The sequence below is a fragment of the Callithrix jacchus genome, chromosome 6 (genome assembly GCF_049354715.1).
Source record: "Callithrix jacchus isolate 240 chromosome 6, calJac240_pri, whole genome shotgun sequence".
Classification (NCBI taxonomy): Eukaryota; Metazoa; Chordata; class Mammalia; order Primates; family Cebidae; genus Callithrix; species Callithrix jacchus.
In genome coordinates this window covers 9,897,217-9,916,133 of record NC_133507.1, presented here as the reverse complement: position 1 = coordinate 9,916,133, position 18,917 = coordinate 9,897,217, and the positions used below count along the sequence as shown (strand labels likewise).

The following is an 18,917-nucleotide window of genomic DNA, read 5'->3' as shown; positions in this document are numbered from 1 at the left end:
TACCCTGCATCGGCCACGCTGCTCAGTACAAGTTTACGGACTTGCACTGTAAAACGGTTAATATATGAGTCATGATATAAATTTCTATATACCATAACTTGCATTTTCAGATGCGTGTTGCAGCCGCTTTGGGAGCCTCTGTCCTAATTGAGCAATGTAATCATTGCTCCAAAGGATGCAGGAACCTCACTGAAATTGCTCTAGGGCCATTATATATGAGCCACAGTAGAGTGTCCCACGTCACTTCTGTGGGCACACCTCACATGCATGCACTGTGTGTATACATGCACGTAAATGTAGGTATACATAGAACAAAGTGCAGCATTGTAATGGAACGTGGATATACTGCATTCTTTTTTAAAGAAAATCTTGGCAAAAGCTGTAACATCTCTAACACCATTGCAACATTTACAACACTCTCTTCCTTCCCTGTATCCAAATTTAATAAAAGGGCATTTGGTTCCCACTGAGGTTTCAAAATCTTTCAGTATTTGATAGGTCAACAGTTATAACAGTATGTTGACTTTGCAATCGACTATTTTAATGATGTGTTAATACAGAGCAATCCTTGGATGGGATTTCCAGAATTCCTTTTTTATAACTATCGGCTGGCATGTTAAAACTAACCTAAGTGGCGAGAAAGCCAATAGCTGGGGCTACATTGCGAGCCAAAGGATTCTGAACGTGTGACTGGCACACACAGAAATGAGCTAGAAGTGAGCACGCAGAGACCTCTAAAACTTCTGAAGAATGGTGTGCAGCGATCCTGGGTGGGGAGTTTGAAAATGTATCTTTAAAGGGTACTTGGTATTCAAAAAGCTCAGTAGAAACGGCCCAGAGGGCAGCTCCGCAGTCTCCAGGGATTTATGAGCTGACCCTGAGTGGAAGTTTCTGCATCTGTGATGGAGCCAAGTCAAAAGAAGATAATCCTGCTAAATCAGAGAAGGTGGAAAATAATGCAGGAAGTGGAAAGGGAGGGAAGAGGGAAGGAGAGATGGATGTGGGGAGGAAGGAGAGAATAAATACTGACGATAAAGAGGCAGAAAAGTGAGAGGGAAAGACCAGATGCGTGGAGAAGAGAAAAGTTTGGGGACAGACAGGGTAGGTGGGAAAGGCTTGCTGCAGACTTCAGGGACACTGCCATCTTCCCTGAGCCTCGTCACAGTGGTGCTGGGCCGTACGTAAATACGGTAACCGTGGGATCCGTGGCAGCCCTGGAAAGGGCTGATGTTTACCCTGGTGGCTTTGCCAGGAAGGAGATTTGTTTTGGCTCTACTGGGCTCTATCTACCAATAAACTCTTTGTTTTTTTGTTTTTGGTTTTTGAGACAGTCTCGTTCTGTCACCCAAGCTGTTGTGCAGTGGCACGATCTCTGCTTACTGTAAACTCCGCCTCTCAGGTTTAAGTGATTCTCCTGCCTCAGCTCCCCACCAGTAGCTGGGATTACAGGCACGTACCACCTGCCTTGGTAATTTTTATATTTTTAGTAGAGACAGGGTTTTGCAGTGCTGGGCAGGCTGGTCTTGAACTCCTGACCTCAAGTGAGAAGCCTGCCTCGGCTTCTCAAAGTGTTGGGATTATAGGCGTGAGCCACTGCACCGGGCCTCCAACGAACTCTTTGATTCACTGGGTCCTTTACCCTCTTTTTGCCACAGTGGGATAGATTCCCCTAGACACGAGTGTCTAGTGTTTTCCAGGGGAAATCCCAGTGTTCTCCTGAGAAATTCTAGGAGGAAAACCTTCCTTTTTCTCGGTCTTTTTTTTTTTTTCTAGACAGAGTCTCCATCATCCAACCTGCAGGGCAGTGGCGTGATCATGGCTCACTGCAGCCTCAACCTCCTGGGCTCAAGCAATTGATCCTCCTACCTCAGCCTCCTGAGAAGCTGGGACTATAGGAGTATACAATTACACCCAGATAATTTTATATCTTTTGTAGAGGTGAGGTCTTGCTATGTTGCCCAGGCTGGTCTTGAACTCCTGGCTTCAAGAGATCCTCCTGCCTCGATCCTCCTCCCAAAGTGCTGGGATTATAGGTGTGAGCCACCCTGTCTGGCCTTACTGGTCATTTTTAATGTTGTCCCCTGTAATGTTGTGGCCTTTCTGAGGAGGGCTTCCAAACCAGAAGATGACAGTTTACAGCACATGAAGCATGAGCGTGGTCCCTGGTTAAGGAAATTCCAGACTGGGTGAGCTCCCATGCCATGCCGTGTCCCCGCTGGCATGCGGGCTTGTCCTGAGGACACTGTGAACCATTCAGTTAGAACTTTTATTCTAGAGACGCTAGATGATGGTGCCACATCAGGCTTTTCAAAGATTCTCTCCAGACCGTGAATGTTCTCTGCCTTCTGAGTCATCACTTTCCTATCCACAGATAAAACAAAGAAGTGAGGAAACAACTTCTATCACCATGAGAGACACCTGGGAACATCGATCTCTGTTGGGAAGGGGGAGCATTTGGAAAATGGTAAGCATCTTTTCCTTATAGATATACAACTGGTTGTCCAAATATTTGCATCATTTGAGGTACAAGCCAAAAAAATTATTAGAATATGTTTGGCCGGGCACGGTGGCTCACGCCTGCAATCCCAGCACTTTGGGAGGCCAAGACAGGCAGATCACTTGAGGTCAGGAGTTCGAGACCAGTCTGGCCAACATGGTGAAACCCTGCCTCTACTAAAAATACAAAAATTAGCTAAGTGTGGTGGCACAAACCTATAATCCCAGCTACTTGGGAGGCTGAGGCAGGGGAATTGCTTGAATGTGGGAGGTGGAGGTTGCAGTGAGCTGAGATCATGCCACTGCACTCCATTCTGGGCAACAGAGTGAGACTCTGTCTCAAAAAAAAAAAAAAAAACAAAAAAACTGAGCATGTTTTTAATACCCAGTAGAAACATGTCCTGGTACAATCTTTAGCTTATCTGAAAATAATGTAAACAAAAATGGGAACTAATGAAGGGTAAGTGTATTCACTTAGGGAGTGGACATGCTGGGCACCAGGCTCCAGCGACACAACAGTGCCAGGTGAGTTCCATGGTGGTGGTGACGGGAGCTTGCCTTCTAGATGGAAAGTGGGAGTACATAAGGGAAAACGTTAATAATTCTGGGTTCCCGCAAGTACTGAGGGGACTTAAAGACAGCAGCCATGACCAGGAGGCCGTGCTAGCTGGATGCTTGGAACAGCTATGTGAGGGGTCACATGCGAGCTGAGACAGGAAGGATGCAGAGATTTCAGCAGAGGCAGGACCCGTGGGATGTGGGTGGGAGCGTTACCTGTGTGGAGAGCAGCACCTGCGGAAGGCCGAAGGCAGGGAGAGGACAGAAGGCTTGCAGGCAGAAAGAAGACCAGCTGGGTGTCCTGCATGGGAAGGACTGGGTAGGAGAGCGGCCGTCAGGGGTCCGAGAGGACCACAGGTGTGAGAAGCCGTCGGAGGGTGTTCAGCAGGGAATGCCACTTATGTTTTTATGATGATTTATGTTTTCCCGATACCAGCCTGGCTAGGGTGTGGAGAACGTGTCTGAGGGAGATGGAAGTGTGATCGTCTGAATGTTTGAAACTGCATCCTCAGTGCAGTGGTGTTGGGAGGTGGGGCCTCTGCGAGGTGATGAGGTCACAAGGGTGGAGCCTTCATGAGTGGGATTAGAGTCCCTACTAAGAGAGCCCAGAGAGTCTTTTCGGTCCTTCTACCATGCGGGTACTCAGTGCAGGTCGTGAGTCCTCACCAGACACTGATATGCTGGCGCCTTGATCTTCCAGCTCCGGAACTGGGAGCATCCTGTCTCCGTTGTTTCTAAATCGCCCAGGCTAAGGTGGTGGTTCTAGCAGCCCCGATGGACGAAGACAGGAAGCTACTGTGTTCCTGGTGACATGTCTGTGACTTGGTAACCATGTGGCAATGGAGATAGGGAGAAGTGGGCAGATTAGACACATCCTTTGGAAGTAGAACCAATGGCATTTGTGGCTGAGTTGGGTTGAGGATAGAAAGGGAAGCCGAGGAAAGAAAGGTGACTTCCATGTTTTGATATCAGACAGCAGTTGGTTAGTGGCACCATTTACTGATTCGGGGAAGCAGTTAACTGGGAACTTGATTAGTAAAAATCGAAGTTGAAGGCATGTGGTATACGGTGTGGTGTACCATACAGAACCCCCTTCAGGACTGACGGCTGTCCCCAGCTGCCAGGAGTGGTGGCTGCTCACGGCTGAGTCTGTTCCCAGCACCCTCTCAGCAGAAGAGAATGAACTCTCAAGACGGCGTTCATCCTGTGATATAAACGCCTGTCCCCTTGCCTCTGTTTGAGGCAACTGTGAAGACAGCTGTTCCACTCTACAGCTCCCCATGGTACGTGCATGTGCCAAATCCTTTCTCACTCATTACGGGATTCCTGAGGGCACCTCCCAATCAACCTGCCTTCAAGCCTCCATTTCAGACTGGCTCCTGAGAACCCAAAAGGAGGCAGCTGGTGCCAGGAGTGGACTTAGGAAGCAGACCCTAAGATAGAACTTTTGAGCTGCCAACACCTGCCAGCTGGATATGAGGACCCCCCCCCCCCCGCCCACGTCCCCCTCACCAGCCTCCCAGGAGGGAAGCCTCTGGCATCTGTATGGGCAATGATTAAGCCTTCACTGGTGGTGCAATAGCTCAGTCATTTGAAAGATACAGGGAAATAGAAATTCTAAGGCAAAGAAATGAAGTGGCTGTTGCAGCGTTAGTGATGCATTGGAGAAAGACCATAAAAATGCTATAGATGATTAATCACTAATTTAAGGTGAAGCGTGAAATGAGGCCCTTATGACTGAAGAAGGCAGAAGGAGCTAAAGACCAGGCCAGGCTTTAATGATATGACTACAGAAGCTTCAGAGGTTGACTTCTCAACCCCAGGGGGTTAGCTCCGTGCAGGTCGGAGTCCTGGTGAGGAAGGAATGAGACTCTGGGATGGAAGGGGGTTATTTCAGTAAATGCCTAAAAACTCTGAAACCCCACGTTCTCCAGACTTTCCAGCCTGCAGAAGTGGCCCTCTGTTCTCTGTTAAAGCTATCACTGCTCCTTTGCTTAAAGATGATGCCGGGGCCTGTGCCTTGCAAGATCATACACATGCTGCGTTAGGATCGGCATCTCCCCCTACCTCCCCTCCTGCCCACAGACAGATTCCTAAGTCACAATATAACCCAGGTGGAGGAGGAAAGGAACTAGATCCCGAGGGAGCTGGAGGCCCTAGGACGAACAGACGTGCAGGTGCCAGGACAGTGTACCAGAACAGATCTGAGGTGCTGGGTAAGGAACAGTGGACATAAAGGTGGAGGGGGAATTCTACCTATTGCAGTGGGAGTTCTCTACATGGATTTAATTCCCTGCCAAGGACCCTTGGAGATAGATGGCTCACAGAATCTTGGCGACAGTGATGGCCTTGCAACGTGCAGTAGAAGTATTATGGTAGGGTTGGGTGCAGTGGCTCACACCTGTAATCCCAGCACTTTGGGAGGCTGAAGCGGGTGGATCATGAGGTCAGGAGATCAAGACCATCCTGGCTAACACAGTGAAACCCCATCTCTACTAAAAATACAAAAAATTATCCTGGCATGGTGGCATGTACCTGTGGTCCCAGCTACTCGAGAGGCTGAGGCAGGAGAATGGCTTGAACCCAGGAGGCAGGGGTTGCAGCGAGCTGAGATTACACCACTGCCCTCCAGCCTGGGGAACAGAGTGAGTCTCTGTCTCGATAAAGAAAAGAAAAGTCTTGGGTCCGGGTAATATGACCTAGGGGGAAAGTACACAGAAAAGGGTGGAGGGCTGAGCTTGGGCACGCCATCACTAGCAGGATGGCGGGGAGAAGGGAGAAGAGTCGGCAGTGTGTGGTGCTGTAGAAGCTGGGAGAAGGGGCTGTGTTGAAAGGGAGGGCTGCTGAGAGCTGGGGAACGGGACACCAGGATGTCCATGCAACCTGATGCCATGACATCATTGGTGACCTGTCAAGAAGAGTGTTAGTGTAGAGCAGAGGACGAAAGCAGGGGAGTCATGACCAGAGGTGAGGCGGTGAGTGAACACTCTTGGGGTAGGGGGCGTCAAGTGATGGCAGGAGGGCTGGCTTTCCAGGAGCGCTGGGCACTGCTTCCTTGTTAGGCAGAGAAAGTGAACACACAGGCAGGGAGATTTGTGCCTGGAAGCAGAAATGCAAGGGCTTTTGCTGAGGCTGTTACAGAGAGAGGGCACTGCAGTAAAAGATTCCAACCTCAGCAGGCTCGGCGTGGTGGCTCACACCTGTAATCCCAGCACTTTGGGAGACTGAGGCGGGTGGATCACCTGAGGTCGGGAATTCGAGACCAGCCTGACCAACATGGAGAAACCCCCGTCTCTACTAAAAATACAAAATTAGCTGGGCGTGGTGTGCGTGCCTATAATCCCAGCTACTCAGGAGGCTGAGGCAAGAGAATTGCTTGAACTCGGGAGGTGGAGGTTGTGGTGAGCAGAGATCATGTCATTGCACTCCAGCCTAGGCAACAAGAGTGAAATTCCATCTCAAAAAAAATAAAAAACAAAAATAGATTCCAACCCCAGCCCTTCTAGTCTGTGTCAAGGTCAGTCAACAAACCCAGAGGACGTCCTGACCTTTCCCTTCTTGTAGCTCTGCTCCTCCGGCACATTCCCAGCTGTGCACGTCTACAGGTTTCTCTGCCCTGTGGGGCTGTGGGCTCCTGAGCAGGACTTCTGTTCCTTTGTGTTTTCTGCGGTTCTAACAAGTGCTTGGTCCCCAAGATACCCACTGGACACTTGCTGATGGAGAGTTCGTCAGTTTCATCTAACAAACTGGAATCACCGGGGCCACCCAGGAACTGAAGCAGCTCATGAAGAAATCCCATGTCAACAGGGCAGTTAAAAGCCAACCCGTCGGGGAGGGCAGAATGGAGGAAGGACAAGAGGGTTCTGATATGTCCTGGACGCAGGTGGGTGATAGTTCTTAATAATTAACACAAACCGTGTGTTTTCCAGTGACCAGGGGGCTGCGGGCCCCTGGTGTGTTGTCAGTCAGTTGATTTTTTTAGTGAGATTTCTGAGGGCTACTCCAGTTTTTTTGTTGTTGTTGTTGAGAGGGTCTTGCTGTGTTGTCCAGGCTGGGGTACAGTGGCACAGTCACAGCTCACTGAAGCCTCCAACTCCTGGGTGTGAGCAATCTTCCTGCCGCAGCCCCCTGAGTAGCTGGGACTGCAGGAGTGTGCCACCACACTCGGCTAGCTTCAGTAGAGACAGGGGTCTTACTATTTTGCCCAGGCTGATCAGCTCTTGGCCCTGAGTGATCCTCCCGTGTCGACCTCCCAAAGTTCTGGGATTACAGATTGAGCCAGTGCACCTGGCCTGCTTTAGTGTTAATAGGGGGTGCGAAGGTTGTGGGTGTGGAGCTTCCTGCTGACTCCAGGAGGAGGTGGCCTCCCCATCCCTGTGAGGTGTGACATGCCTGTCCATGTCAGGCTGAGATAGGATCCCAGTGGCCATGTTTCCACTGTGGTAGTGTGGCACCCCTGTCCTGTCCCCAGTGCGGAGGGACATGCAGGGCCATTATGCTCTGTCACACCTGCTGGCGGAAGGAAGCTGTGGGGGCTGCTGACAGGGTTGTAGGGGTGGGGGCAGCGGGTGGAGAGCTCAGCATGGCTGTCCAGCCGGCATGGCCAGGGTCTGTACTCTGCAGCCCAGGTCCTGGAGCACGGGCCGCTCTGCACCAGATGTGCAGGCTCACGGCACAACGGTCAGACCCTTGTGTCCCCACTCAGTTTTGCAACCACATGGGATGAGGCCAGTACTGAAAGATTTGTTAGCATTCGCTCAGCGAGACCCCAGAACTGCATTTCCCAGTGACCTCTGACACCAACCCCAGCCGTGGCCAATGCCACAGCAGGGAAGGACACAGCCTCCCCGTCAGCCGGTGAGGACTGGCTCTCCTCTTTTACTTCAGACAGCTTAAAGCCATTATGAAAAACATTTTATTACACGTATTCAACTTGCTTCCAATGCTATGATTCGTTTTTCATGTATAATGGCATCCAATGTTCATCTTTTTCTTTCAAAACCAGCACCAAAAAGTAAAACAAAAATACCATGGGTACAGTATAATGCAAGTTAACTAATGGAAAATACATACATTTGACTCTGAACTGAGGGAAGAGCAATGGCGTTGCCACAGAGGATCTTTTCCTGGGTTCTGATCACATCAGGCCGTGGTCCACTCACAGGGTTTCGTTTTGCACCAATAGAAGTAGCACCATAGGATCGTGAGACTAGTTAGTAACACATGTGCAAGCACAAAGGTACAGTACTTGAGGGGCAGCACAGGTATTAATACAGAAACAGCACTTCTGTGATCAGTGTCTAGTGTGAAAGAATGTCACGATGGGTTCACGGAAATCACTGCTCGTGCCATAAACAGAAGACGGGCTGGTGGATTTCAAGATGAGCTAAAAGAGCTGCAAAGATGCAGACTTTGGGGGGCTAATGGGGGCATTTGACAATAACTCAATCCGTCAATCGATTCTTTTCATTCTGAGGGTGTGAGGCCCTTGCCAGGGTGGCCAGGGGGCGTATTTCGAGGCCCCCTGGAGCAGGCAGGAGACCAGGCTGAGGCTTCCTGCTCCTTTGATGCCGAAGTACGTCTTTCGGTGGAATTAACAGTTCATTTGGGGATGAGGGAAATGGAACCTCAGCTCCCCAAGAGTTTGAGGGCTTTGGGATTAAGGGGAGTCTGCAGGTGGCCAGGCCTGAGGTGGGAGGACAGTGTTTTGCATAGGCCCCCGGGGTGAGGTGAGTCACTTGGTCCTGATACTTATTTCTCTCCGCAGAGCTCCCATGGAAGGTCCTCAGCACTTCTCATGCTTCAAGTGGAAGTGAGTAAATTCCTGACGCCCCCACCGCTTCTCTGCCCCTGGGGTAATAATGACAACAACAGAGCTCCTATGGCGGGGTGGAGACGGCAGAGAGGTTTCTGTCTTTGATTTAAGCGAACTCTAAGGTTGTGACATCAAACAGCAAAAACACCAACACAGCACCAGTAAATCAAGCCCTTGGAGATGATCCCATGGAAATTAGCCCCAGAGAGGCATTTCTCAAGGTAAGTTTCTAGAACATAAGCACCCATGAAATGCCCACCAAGTTGGTGAGCAAAACAGGCAGCCAGGGTCCCTGTTCCCAGCCTGCCCAGCCTCCTGGGGCCAGGCAGCGTTCTACCATCCTCTGTGCTCTTAAAGAGGCTGTCTGCTCAGTGCTCTGGGCTTCTGGAGAAGGCAGCGTGAGGGGGCTGCAGGAGGGAATCATGTATCATCCTTGCCCCACCAAAAAGATGGGTCAACGATGATGGGTGCCACAAAGTCTGGGCTATAGGAAGGCTCGGTGGGTGTGCAGCAGGGCTGGCCACATGGCGCTCCTCTCCTGGTCCCGGCGCATTAGGCTGATAGGCCCCCGGAGAAAGCTAGCTGCGTGCCAGGGCAGTCAGGTCGTGCTCTGCAGATCCTATGCCTCGGCTTGTGTCCTCAGGCGTCCCACACATCATCCTAACCAGATAAATAGCCAAGGTCAGTAGAAAGCCCTTGGGATGTGGCACAGCATCTCTAAGGTGCAAAGCTTGAAGTCTGGGCCAGAGCTGAACCTCCAGGAAGGCGGGCAGGTGCCCATCTGCCCCCAACAAAGCTGGCCTAAGCTCACCTTCGCCTTAGGAAGCACCCATGGCCATGACTAGCGGTTCCCGTTTCATAGCCCCTTGGAGAAAGGGTCTTCTGTTTCCCTACACGGTAGACAGCAGTGCTCTGAAAGCAGGTGCTCCCCCAAACTCAGACACTCCTGGACGTCCTTCCCCATGGGTGGGTGGAGAACTGTGTGGCACTGGTGTCCTCCTTGGCATGCAGAGATTTTCACACTCGGGGATGAGAGTTCCAAGACAATGCCCAGAGTTTAGAGACTGTTTTCAGAGCTGGGCACGGAGGCAACGTCCTGGTTCTCATGTGGTCAAGAAGGCAGATGAAGAGAAATGTGGGCTGGGCAGCCCGGCCCACTCCAGAGAAGCCGTGGGCAGCGGCTCACCAACACCTGCCCCTTCCTCCAGGGTGTCGCCGGCTTTCAGAAGTGTGTCTCATTTTGGGCTGTTTCCTCCATGATCCACCAAGCTGGGAGTTCCAGTGGCAAAAGCAAGCCGAGACAGGAGCACCAACTGTCGTCTCTCTCTCTCTCTCCACGGGTGCCTGCCAGAGGTGCTTCCCTTCGAGGTACCTGGAATCTTATTTTGTGATTCATGCCTATTTTTTCCTCGCTGTAGAAAGCCATCCAGTGGCTGTTAACAATATATTAAGTACCAAAGCACTAATGTCAAGTCCACGCTCATGTTCTAGGTGATTGGATTCTTGGGGCAGCCTTGTGGAGGCGTGGCCACAGGGCTGGTGCGCTGGGGGGAGGGAGGGGGCAGCTTCAGACCTTGAGTCGGAGCTTCGAGCGACCCCTGAGCTGCGCGTCACGAGCTCGGCACTGGTTGGCGCATCTTGTTAGCGTAGAAGTCCCTGCAGGTCTGGCAGCAGCGCTGATACCACCGCATGTCCTGGCAGAGGTTCTTCTCTCGGATGACCCGGCAGTACACCGTCCACTGGTCTCGTGTGCATTTGTAGGTCAGGGCAGCTAAGGGGACAGTAGAGAGAAAACACATGTGGTCAGGGATGGCACAGGGAGGGCTGGTGGTCCAACTGGGCTCCCTCACCTGGTACACACATCAACCCTGTGCACTGATTAGGCCATGCCTCCTGCCAGGGCGGGGGGGGTGCCACGTGCTGTCACAGGGACGCACTCTTGCATCCATAACCTAACACATGGGAGACCGTGGTGGTTTGGCTGCCTCTTCAGGGAAGAGGGCACGAGGCCCCCTCACTTCCGAGCCAAGTGGCATTTACTGCCGTTTTGTGGCTGAGGGTACCATTACTGTAAGCATTTATAAAACAGGACGACACGGAACAGGGGACATCAAAGGACCCCTAAAAGCACAAGGTCCAAGTACATACAAGTGGTCCAAATATCCTTCAGGGTCTTGGTTGTACCAAGAGAAGGCCCTGCGCCAGGGAGGCTCTGGAAGTAATCAGGCAGGCGCCTGCTCGCAAAAGTCACAACTCCACTTCTGCCAGCTCAGAGGCGTACCCCACCCCGGGAGCAAAAGTGCTAGAAACCCCCTTTATTATTGCTCTAGGATTTCAATTTAGCAAAGCAGAAACTCTGTTAGAAGGAATCAGATTAGATTATTTTTTTTTTTTGGAGGAGTCTCACTCTGTCACCCAGGCTGGAATGCAGTGGCATGATCTCGGCTCACTGCAGCCTCTGCCTCCTGGGTTCAAGTGATTCTCCAGCCTCAGCCTCCTCAGTAGCTGGGATTACAGGCATGTACCACCACACCGCCTAGTTTTTGTATTTTTGGTAGAGATGGGCTTCATTCACTATGTTGGTCAGGCTGGTCTCAAACTCCTTACCTCAGGTGATCCACTGGCCTCTGCCTCCCAAGTAGCTGTGATTACAGGTGTGACTCACTGTGCCTGGCTAATTCTTATATTTTTAGTAGAGACGGGGTTTCACCATGTTGGTCAGCTGGTATTGAACTCCTGACCTCAGGCGATCCACCGGCCTCAGCCTCCCAAAATGCTAGGATTACAGATGTGAGCCTCTGCCCTCAGCCAGATCATTAGGTGCTAGGGCATGGACTGGTTAAGAGGCCAGGTTCCGAGCACCCAGGGGCAAACCACTCACAGTCTCCAGCCCCTCCACCACGCCTGTCTGCTGCTCTAGAAAGAAGCACTTCCCTTCACATTCCTCAGGCACAGAAAACCTAGGATGTTTGTGGAACATTCTCCTGTGTTGGGCAGAGGGGAGCAGGGGACGCTCAGGGTCGTGTTTGAGACAGCAGTACGCAGACACCACTTTCACAACAAGGAATGCAATCCCATCTCTCAAACTTCTCTTCTACAGAACTGACAAATGTCAGCCTCATGTGACAAGTGGGACCCAAGAGGGGGGCTTTCTGGCTGAAGGAACCTCGCCATCAGGGAGGACTCGGTGGGGGACGCAGCAGCCCCTGGGAATGGGCCAGCCAAGATACTCACCTAGGCGGGGGGAGGTGATGGTGTTGGCATTGATCCTGTCGTTGCAGACCTCCTGGTAGCACTGTCTGTAGGGGGCGGGCTTCGAAAGGGCAGGGCACTCGCTGCCGTGGCGACCCGTGACCTTGTGCATGCACTGCACCACCCGGGACTGCAGCCCCTTCCCGCAGGTCGACGAGCACTGCAGGAGACAGGACAGTCTGAGTGATGAACTACACGAGCTCGGAGTGGGGGCTGGCATGACGGTCTCACTCTGGCTGCCCCTGGGCTGGACCCTATGGGCCATGCCCAGGTGCTTGCAATCATTCAGGGCAAAAGGAGTGGCTGCCTGATGGAAGAGGGTTTCAAGATGTGATGGGATGCATGTGTGCCCTGCATAATGCACACGGCTGGAGCTGCAGAGGTGTGGCCTTTGGGAGGTCAGGAGGGTTCCATGTCATGAGGGCAGAGCCTCATGCTGGGAATAGTGTGCTTAGAAGAAGGGAGAGAGACCCGAGCTCACTTGCTCTCCACCCTGGGAGGACACTGTGGTCTGTAAATCAGGAGGGCCTTCCCCAGACACTGGATTTGTTAGCACCTTGGTTTTGGCCCTCCCCCTCTAGAACTATAAAGAATACGTGTCTGCTGTGTAAGCCACACAGGCTTTGGTACTTGGTGACAGCAGCCAGGGGAGGCTAAGAGGTAAGACACCTGCTGAAACGTTAATTCATGCTAGCTGCTTTCCGCCGCCCACCTATGCTCAGGCTCTGAGGTTTTTTTGAGATGGTGAGCAGCATGGCTTGGTGGCCCCTTCTATCAGGAAGGACTGGCCTGATGACCACAGGGCTCCCCCGCACCTTCTGCTGTGAGGCTCTGGGGCCTCTGCCCAGTCTTGGACACGGAGAAGAGCCCAGTAATGACTGGGGTTGAATTTCCCATAAGCCTGGAGGGTAGGGGTTTAGAATTAAGAAAATAAAGTACAACCTTCCTTGCATACCAGAGTCATGCCCTGACATGTGGCTGACAATGTTAATTGAGACACATCCCTGGCTGCTGGCATCTCCAGCCCGTGCAGCATGAGGGCAGTGTGTTTGCTAAAACCAGGTCAACGGAGCTGAGCAGAGGCCTCCAGATTCCCAAGGAGCAGACCTGTGTTGCTCTGTGTTTCTGTTCTCCCTCCCTCCTTACACTTTTTTTTTTTTTTTTGAGACAGTCTCTCTCTGTCACCAGGCTGGAGTGCAGTGGCATGATCTTGGCTCACTGCAACCTCTACCTCCCTGATTCAAGCAATTCCCCTGCCTCAGCCTCCCGAATAGCTGGGATTGCAGGTGCCCACCACCATACCGAGCTTTTTTTTTTTTTTTTTTTTTTAAGTAGAGACAGGATTTCACCATGTTGGCCAGACTGGTCTCAAACACCTTACCTCAGGCAATCTGCCTGCCTTGGCCTGCCAGAGCACTGGGATCACAAGAGTGAGCCACCGTGCCCAGCCTCTTCATGCTCTTTATAGTATTTCCCAGGCAGGAACTGGCCAGGTATCCGAGTCCTCTACTCAGATCTTGCTGTTGACCTATTCGGCCCTTGCTTTCTCCAAGGAGCCCTTGGAGAAATGTCTTTTCTCCCTTACATTGGTCTCTTCCCAGGAAGACAGCCAGGTCCACGAGCATACTTTCTCTGGTATCCCCCAGGAACCAAACAACCCTGATTTACAGGGTGCTGACAGCACTCAGCAAAACCGGGTCCAGCAGCCCAGCTGGGTTACTAATGGCACCTTCAGGTGGCAGGAGGGGAGCAGGGTCTGAAGGGTTCGGGTGCAGCCTTGTTCTCCGCATGCCACACGTAACGAAGGCAGGTGCCCTGCAGACCCTGCGCTTCCCATGTCCCCACCCTTGCTCCTGACCTTGGCCTTCCTGGAAGTCATGTGGAGTCTCCAGACACAGGCTGAGCGGGAGGCACTGGGGTTCCATCGGTGGCTGGGAGGGCTGTCTGCCAGGTGGATTCCTCAGCTTCCTTGTCTGACAGGCAGGTTCATGTATCGTGTGTGTGCTTTCACTTTAGAATGATAAACATTCAAAGGGAATGTCGCTCTGAAGGGGCACCAGTGTTTTCCAACTCACAAAGGAGGTGTGAAAACCACACGAAGCTCCCTTGTGTGCCCCCGCTATGTTCAGAGCAGCACGTGGGCTCTCACCCAACGGGCCAGGCCAACCTTCTATTTAAGAAAGAACAAAGCCTTTCACAGTTCAGCTGCAGGGGTGTGGTGGTGGGGGGTGCCCTCAATTATTTTGTAGTCAAAGTACTGCTTGGTAAAATGCCACTAAACTGAATGACCTCAATCAAGGCTTAAAACGGATCTTATGGAATCACTTGGGGGTTAAAAAAAAATATGTGGCAAAAATTTTAACTGCCTTCTGCTAGAGACAGGACTTCATAATCATAAGATGAGGTGCGGTGGATGGTGTAAGAGATGTTTAAAAATCACTTATAAGGGCCGGGCGTGGTGATGCACGCCTGTGATCCCAGCACTTTGAGAGGCCAAGATGGGCAGATCACCTGAGGCTGGAAGTTCAAAACCAGCCTGACCAACATGGAGAAACCCCGGCTCTACTAAAACTACAAAATTAGCCGGACATGGTGGCGCATGCCTGTAATCCCAGCTACTCGGGGACTGAGGCAGGAGAATTGCTTGAACCTGGGAGATGGAGGCTGCGGTGAGCCAAGATGGCGCCATTGCACTCCAGCCTGGGCAACAAGAATGAAACTCTGTCTCAAAAAATATCACTTACAAAAGCAATCTGGGAAGTAGTTGTGCACAGAGGCAGAGAGTCTACACCAACATGGTGGATGAAGGAAAAGGCCAGCGTTCCCAATGCGGAACAAGGCCACGCCCACACAGCCGAAATCTACATGCAAAGTCAGATGAAGGAAAAGGCCAGCGTTCCCAGTGCGGAACAAGGCCACGCCCACACAGCCGAAATCTACATGCAAAGTCAGATGAAGGAAAAGGCCAGCGTTCCCAGTGCGGAACAAGGCCACGCCCACACAGCCGAAATCTACATGCAAAGTCAGATGAAGGAAAAGGCCAGCGTTCCCAATGTGGCACGAAGCCACGCCCACACAGCCGAAAGCTACATGCAAAGTCATACCAGTGCCCCATAAAACCATGCAACGTGGCCACTCAGAGAGGGACACAGATTGAAAAAGGGCAGCATTCAAGTGAAGTCAGAGATGACCACGTGTCCTCCGGCAAACGGACAGGCGACTCAGCCTGGAGCCCGTGACCATCAGACCAACATTGTAGTCATAGGTTGCACCATACACTGAAATGTACCATTTCAGTGTTCTGACCTCAAAGCATCGATTTCATAAGGCTCCATTTTATAACACATTACAGAAACAAAACAGCAACATTCCTCAATTTGAATGTTTATAATGCCTAACTTTAAAGATGAATGTATAACTACCTCAATAAGTTACTTACTAGGCAGGCATTTGATGAGTCCACTTATACTCTAGACACTTTTACGTCTAAATGGATTACACAATTTAAAAGAAACCCTGCTCCCTGGGAAAATGGGCTTACCATATAATCAGGGTTAACTTCTGTGAGTATTTGCATGTATGAGGCCCACTTAAGAACAGAGGGCCGGGTGCAGTGACTCACACCTGTAATCCCAGCATTTTGGGAGGCCAAGGCGGATCCCCTGAGGCCATAAGTTCGAGACCAGCCTGGCCCAAATGGCAAAACCCCATCTCTGCTAAAAGTATAAAAATTAGCCGGGTGTGATGGTGGGCGCCTGTAATCCCTGCTACTTGGGAGGCTGAGACAGGAGAATCACTTCCACCCAGGAGGCAGAGGTTGCAGTGAGCTGAGATCACGCCACTGCACTTTAGCTTGGGTAACAGAGCAAGACTGTCTCAAAAAAAAAAAAAAAAAGGATACATCTGCTGACTGCTGACCTGCACTGCAGACTACACACCAACATCTCTTTTCTCTTCGGATCTTTTTTGGGGCCACTGGCCATGGTGCCACCTACCGTAAAACATGTACTCAGTAGGGAAATACAGGCATCTTCCTTTTCCTTCCTGGGGAGGGGAACATAGGGCAGGGCTGTAGGATTCCTGGGGAGGAAACTGCACAGATGGATGGAGGAGCCCGCCTCACTCCCCTGCATCTCTGGAGGTGGCTGCACCCTGCCGGCTGCAGAGTCAGCCCCACTGAGTCACTGCTACTATGGGCTCAGCCTTGTGTGAGTGCCAGGAAGGCCTTCCGTGTCTTCTGTGAGTGTTGCTGTTATGCATGTGAAAAACAGAAGGGCCCGGGCTTCATCCTGTGGGTCTATTAAAACCAAGCGCAGAATTGACAAGGTTTCTGCCTGGAAATGATCAGCGACCATTGTACAACTCAGGCATTTAGGGTGACCCGGCAGACAGATGTCTGTCCCCTCTGAAAGGTCTTTTCCTTGTGCAGCCTGCTCTGGGGCCGAGGGAGAAAGGCTGGCATGGGGCATGTCTCCAGCATGTGCAGGCGGGGTACCTGCTCTTCCTCACAGGCTTCCATGTGGAAGGTTCCACGACAGCCCCATGGCTGACGCCAGCCCCCAAGGTTGGCAGGGGTCCATGTCTTGCTCACAGCTGCAGAGGTAGGAGTGGTGAGTGGTCCAGTGACCCCATCTTCTCATGGACTGAATTCCATCCTATGTGAACTAGAGTTGGTACTGAATGGAGCTTCGACTGGAGGCGGGAATCAAACAACCGAGTCGCTGCCTGTCTCTACCACTCACTCATGGCCTTTCCTAGCATGGGTCACTGGCTTTTAATTTTCCAGTCTATAAAAAATTGCTCAGTGAGATCATGGAAGGGTGTCTCCAAAGCCCTTCAACCGGGCCAGGTGTTGTTCTCACTGTTCACTAGCGCCCCCATGAGGCAGCGCCAGGTCAGGGCAAGGTGAGAGGCGGTTTTGAGGGCAGGTGGTCACAAGGGCTCTGCCCCTTGTACGCATTTTACTCTCATCAGAATTAAGCTTTGCTTAATTCTAGCTGGACTCCTAGTGGGCGCTGTTCACACGGCTGTGGGCTGTGAGTGGCTCTGGCTCACTTGGAAGAAGTTTTGAGAATTTGGGGGTGTCTGCTTCACTGCCTGGAGCAGAGGATGCCTCCATGTGTTAGGTGATGTGTGTGTACCTATGTAACAGTTTGGAAGACAAACCATTATAAAAATTTACTATGTCATCATATGGTTTCTGGGATTAATTTTCCTTTTAGTGTGTTTAATAGTAAGAACTACTTGTATAATTAAAAATAAAACTTGAGAATTCTGCCAATAACCTGCTGGTGGCCCACCGTTCAAACCAGCTGCATTTTCGTTTGAGCTGAGGTGGTGCTGGGCCTGCCCTGGCCTAAGATCCACAGGTAACATACTCTCCTTGACTGGAGTTTTGATGGGGAGGCTGTTCGGTGTGGGGCATTCAGGCAGCCGGGGACCGGGGGCTGCTGGCATTCCACATCCCCACTCACTAGCTGTGTGACCTCGGGCAAATAACAACCTCTCTGAGCCTCAGTTTATTTGCAGCGTGAGGATAATGAACTCTTGCTTGTATAACTATTTCTTGGAGTACAGGCAGTGTGGAATAGGTACCTAACCGGGGGTCTCAGACAGAGCAGACCTCACTAAATCCTGCCGTTACTATTCTCAACAGCAAAAGTACGGCCAAGAGCACTGGCCAGGGAGCTCCTGGGGCCCAGCAAGGCTCGCTGTGGCTGCGTCACCTGGCCCACTCCCTGAGCATTCCCTGGGCTGCCGATCTGTCACCAGGCCCTCCACAGGCAGGTGCGGACAGCCCGCCCTCCTGGCTCCCTGCGCTGATCCTGCAGCCATACCTCAGGGAGCACAACTAGAGGCTGTTTTGGCCCTGACGACAAAGCTGAGTCCACACAGGTCTGAAGGGGTTGCTGCTGAATGACACCCCTGTAACCTGAGCTGGGCCGAGGTGGGAGGGATAAGAGAGGCTTAAGGGAGGCGCACGGGGTGAATTCCTTCTCCGTCAGGTCCCCTGAGGCTTTGGCTTTAATTGAACAGTGAGGAGACTGCAGTGTCTCCCGATAGCACTGAATTTGCCCCAAGCATCACGGTGAAGCCATTTTTCAGGCTTTAAGAATCTAAGCCAACAGATACAAAAAAACGTATCTGGACTTGTTTGAAGCGCTCTCTCACTGCCGGTCCTTTTGTCAAGGGGCTCCCCACATCCACATTTTGTGTGGCTCCCAGGACTCAGGTAACTGAGACAGAAATGGAGGCAGCAATAAATTTAAGCGAGAAGCTCCTTGCCAGGAAACCTGAAGTTAGTGGAGCCCCCTTTCCAGCAGGTGCCCACAGCTGTGCAGAGCAGCTGGCTGCCTGGTGGAGGGGCAGCCTCTGCCTCTGTCCACCACCCTCCCGGGCAGGGAGTTTCCCGCAAACAGAGAAAAGATGTTAGGTCACCCAGACCAAAGTCATAGTGTGACACTGTGCAAGCGTCACTGGCTGCTATAACAGGAACAGCAGCCACCATCACAGCAGGGCCCACCTCCTGCCTGTGAGCTGTGTACGGGTACCGGGCTTATGCACTAAGCTTGTTCATCCTCACGCTGACAGCTGCTGTGGCCAGAGCTTGGAACACAGTAGGTGCTCAATAAGGGATGTCTGCTGGGGACGCAGTGCCACCTTTCAGAGAGGCAGAATGTGAGGTTTCAGAGTGTTCACGTAAGTCTTCCCAATGCACACGGCCAGCCTGGCTCCTGCCCCCACCTGCCTGCACCACCCCCAACAGGGAGGAACCAGGTCTCCGTCACTCCTGCCC

The 18,917-nt window shown here is 51.8% G+C and overlaps 1 protein-coding gene and 1 long non-coding RNA gene across 4 annotated transcripts in view; one reads left to right on the top strand and one right to left on the bottom strand.

Annotated features, from left to right (window-relative positions):
* Window positions 1-2,371: 2,371 nt before the first annotated feature.
* On the top strand, window positions 2,372-10,201 carry LOC128932314 (uncharacterized). The gene is made up of 5 exons (XR_013536590.1): window positions 2,372-2,464; window positions 6,750-6,937; window positions 8,822-8,866; window positions 9,009-9,090; window positions 10,078-10,201. It is a non-coding gene; the product is annotated as an uncharacterized LOC128932314 (long non-coding RNA).
* ADAMTS17 (ADAM metallopeptidase with thrombospondin type 1 motif 17) overlaps window positions 7,952-18,917 on the bottom strand; it is a 334,842-nt gene continuing 323,876 nt past the window's right edge. For all 3 annotated transcript variants that reach the window (XM_035303700.3, XM_078375967.1, XM_078375968.1), the window contains 2 exons: window positions 12,104-12,281; window positions 7,952-10,640 (listed from right to left, as the gene is read on the bottom strand). In XM_035303700.3, coding sequence (XP_035159591.1) covers window positions 10,480-10,640; window positions 12,104-12,281 — 339 coding nt within the window. In that variant the 3' untranslated portion in view covers window positions 7,952-10,479. The remainder of the gene's footprint in view (window positions 10,641-12,103; window positions 12,282-18,917) is intronic.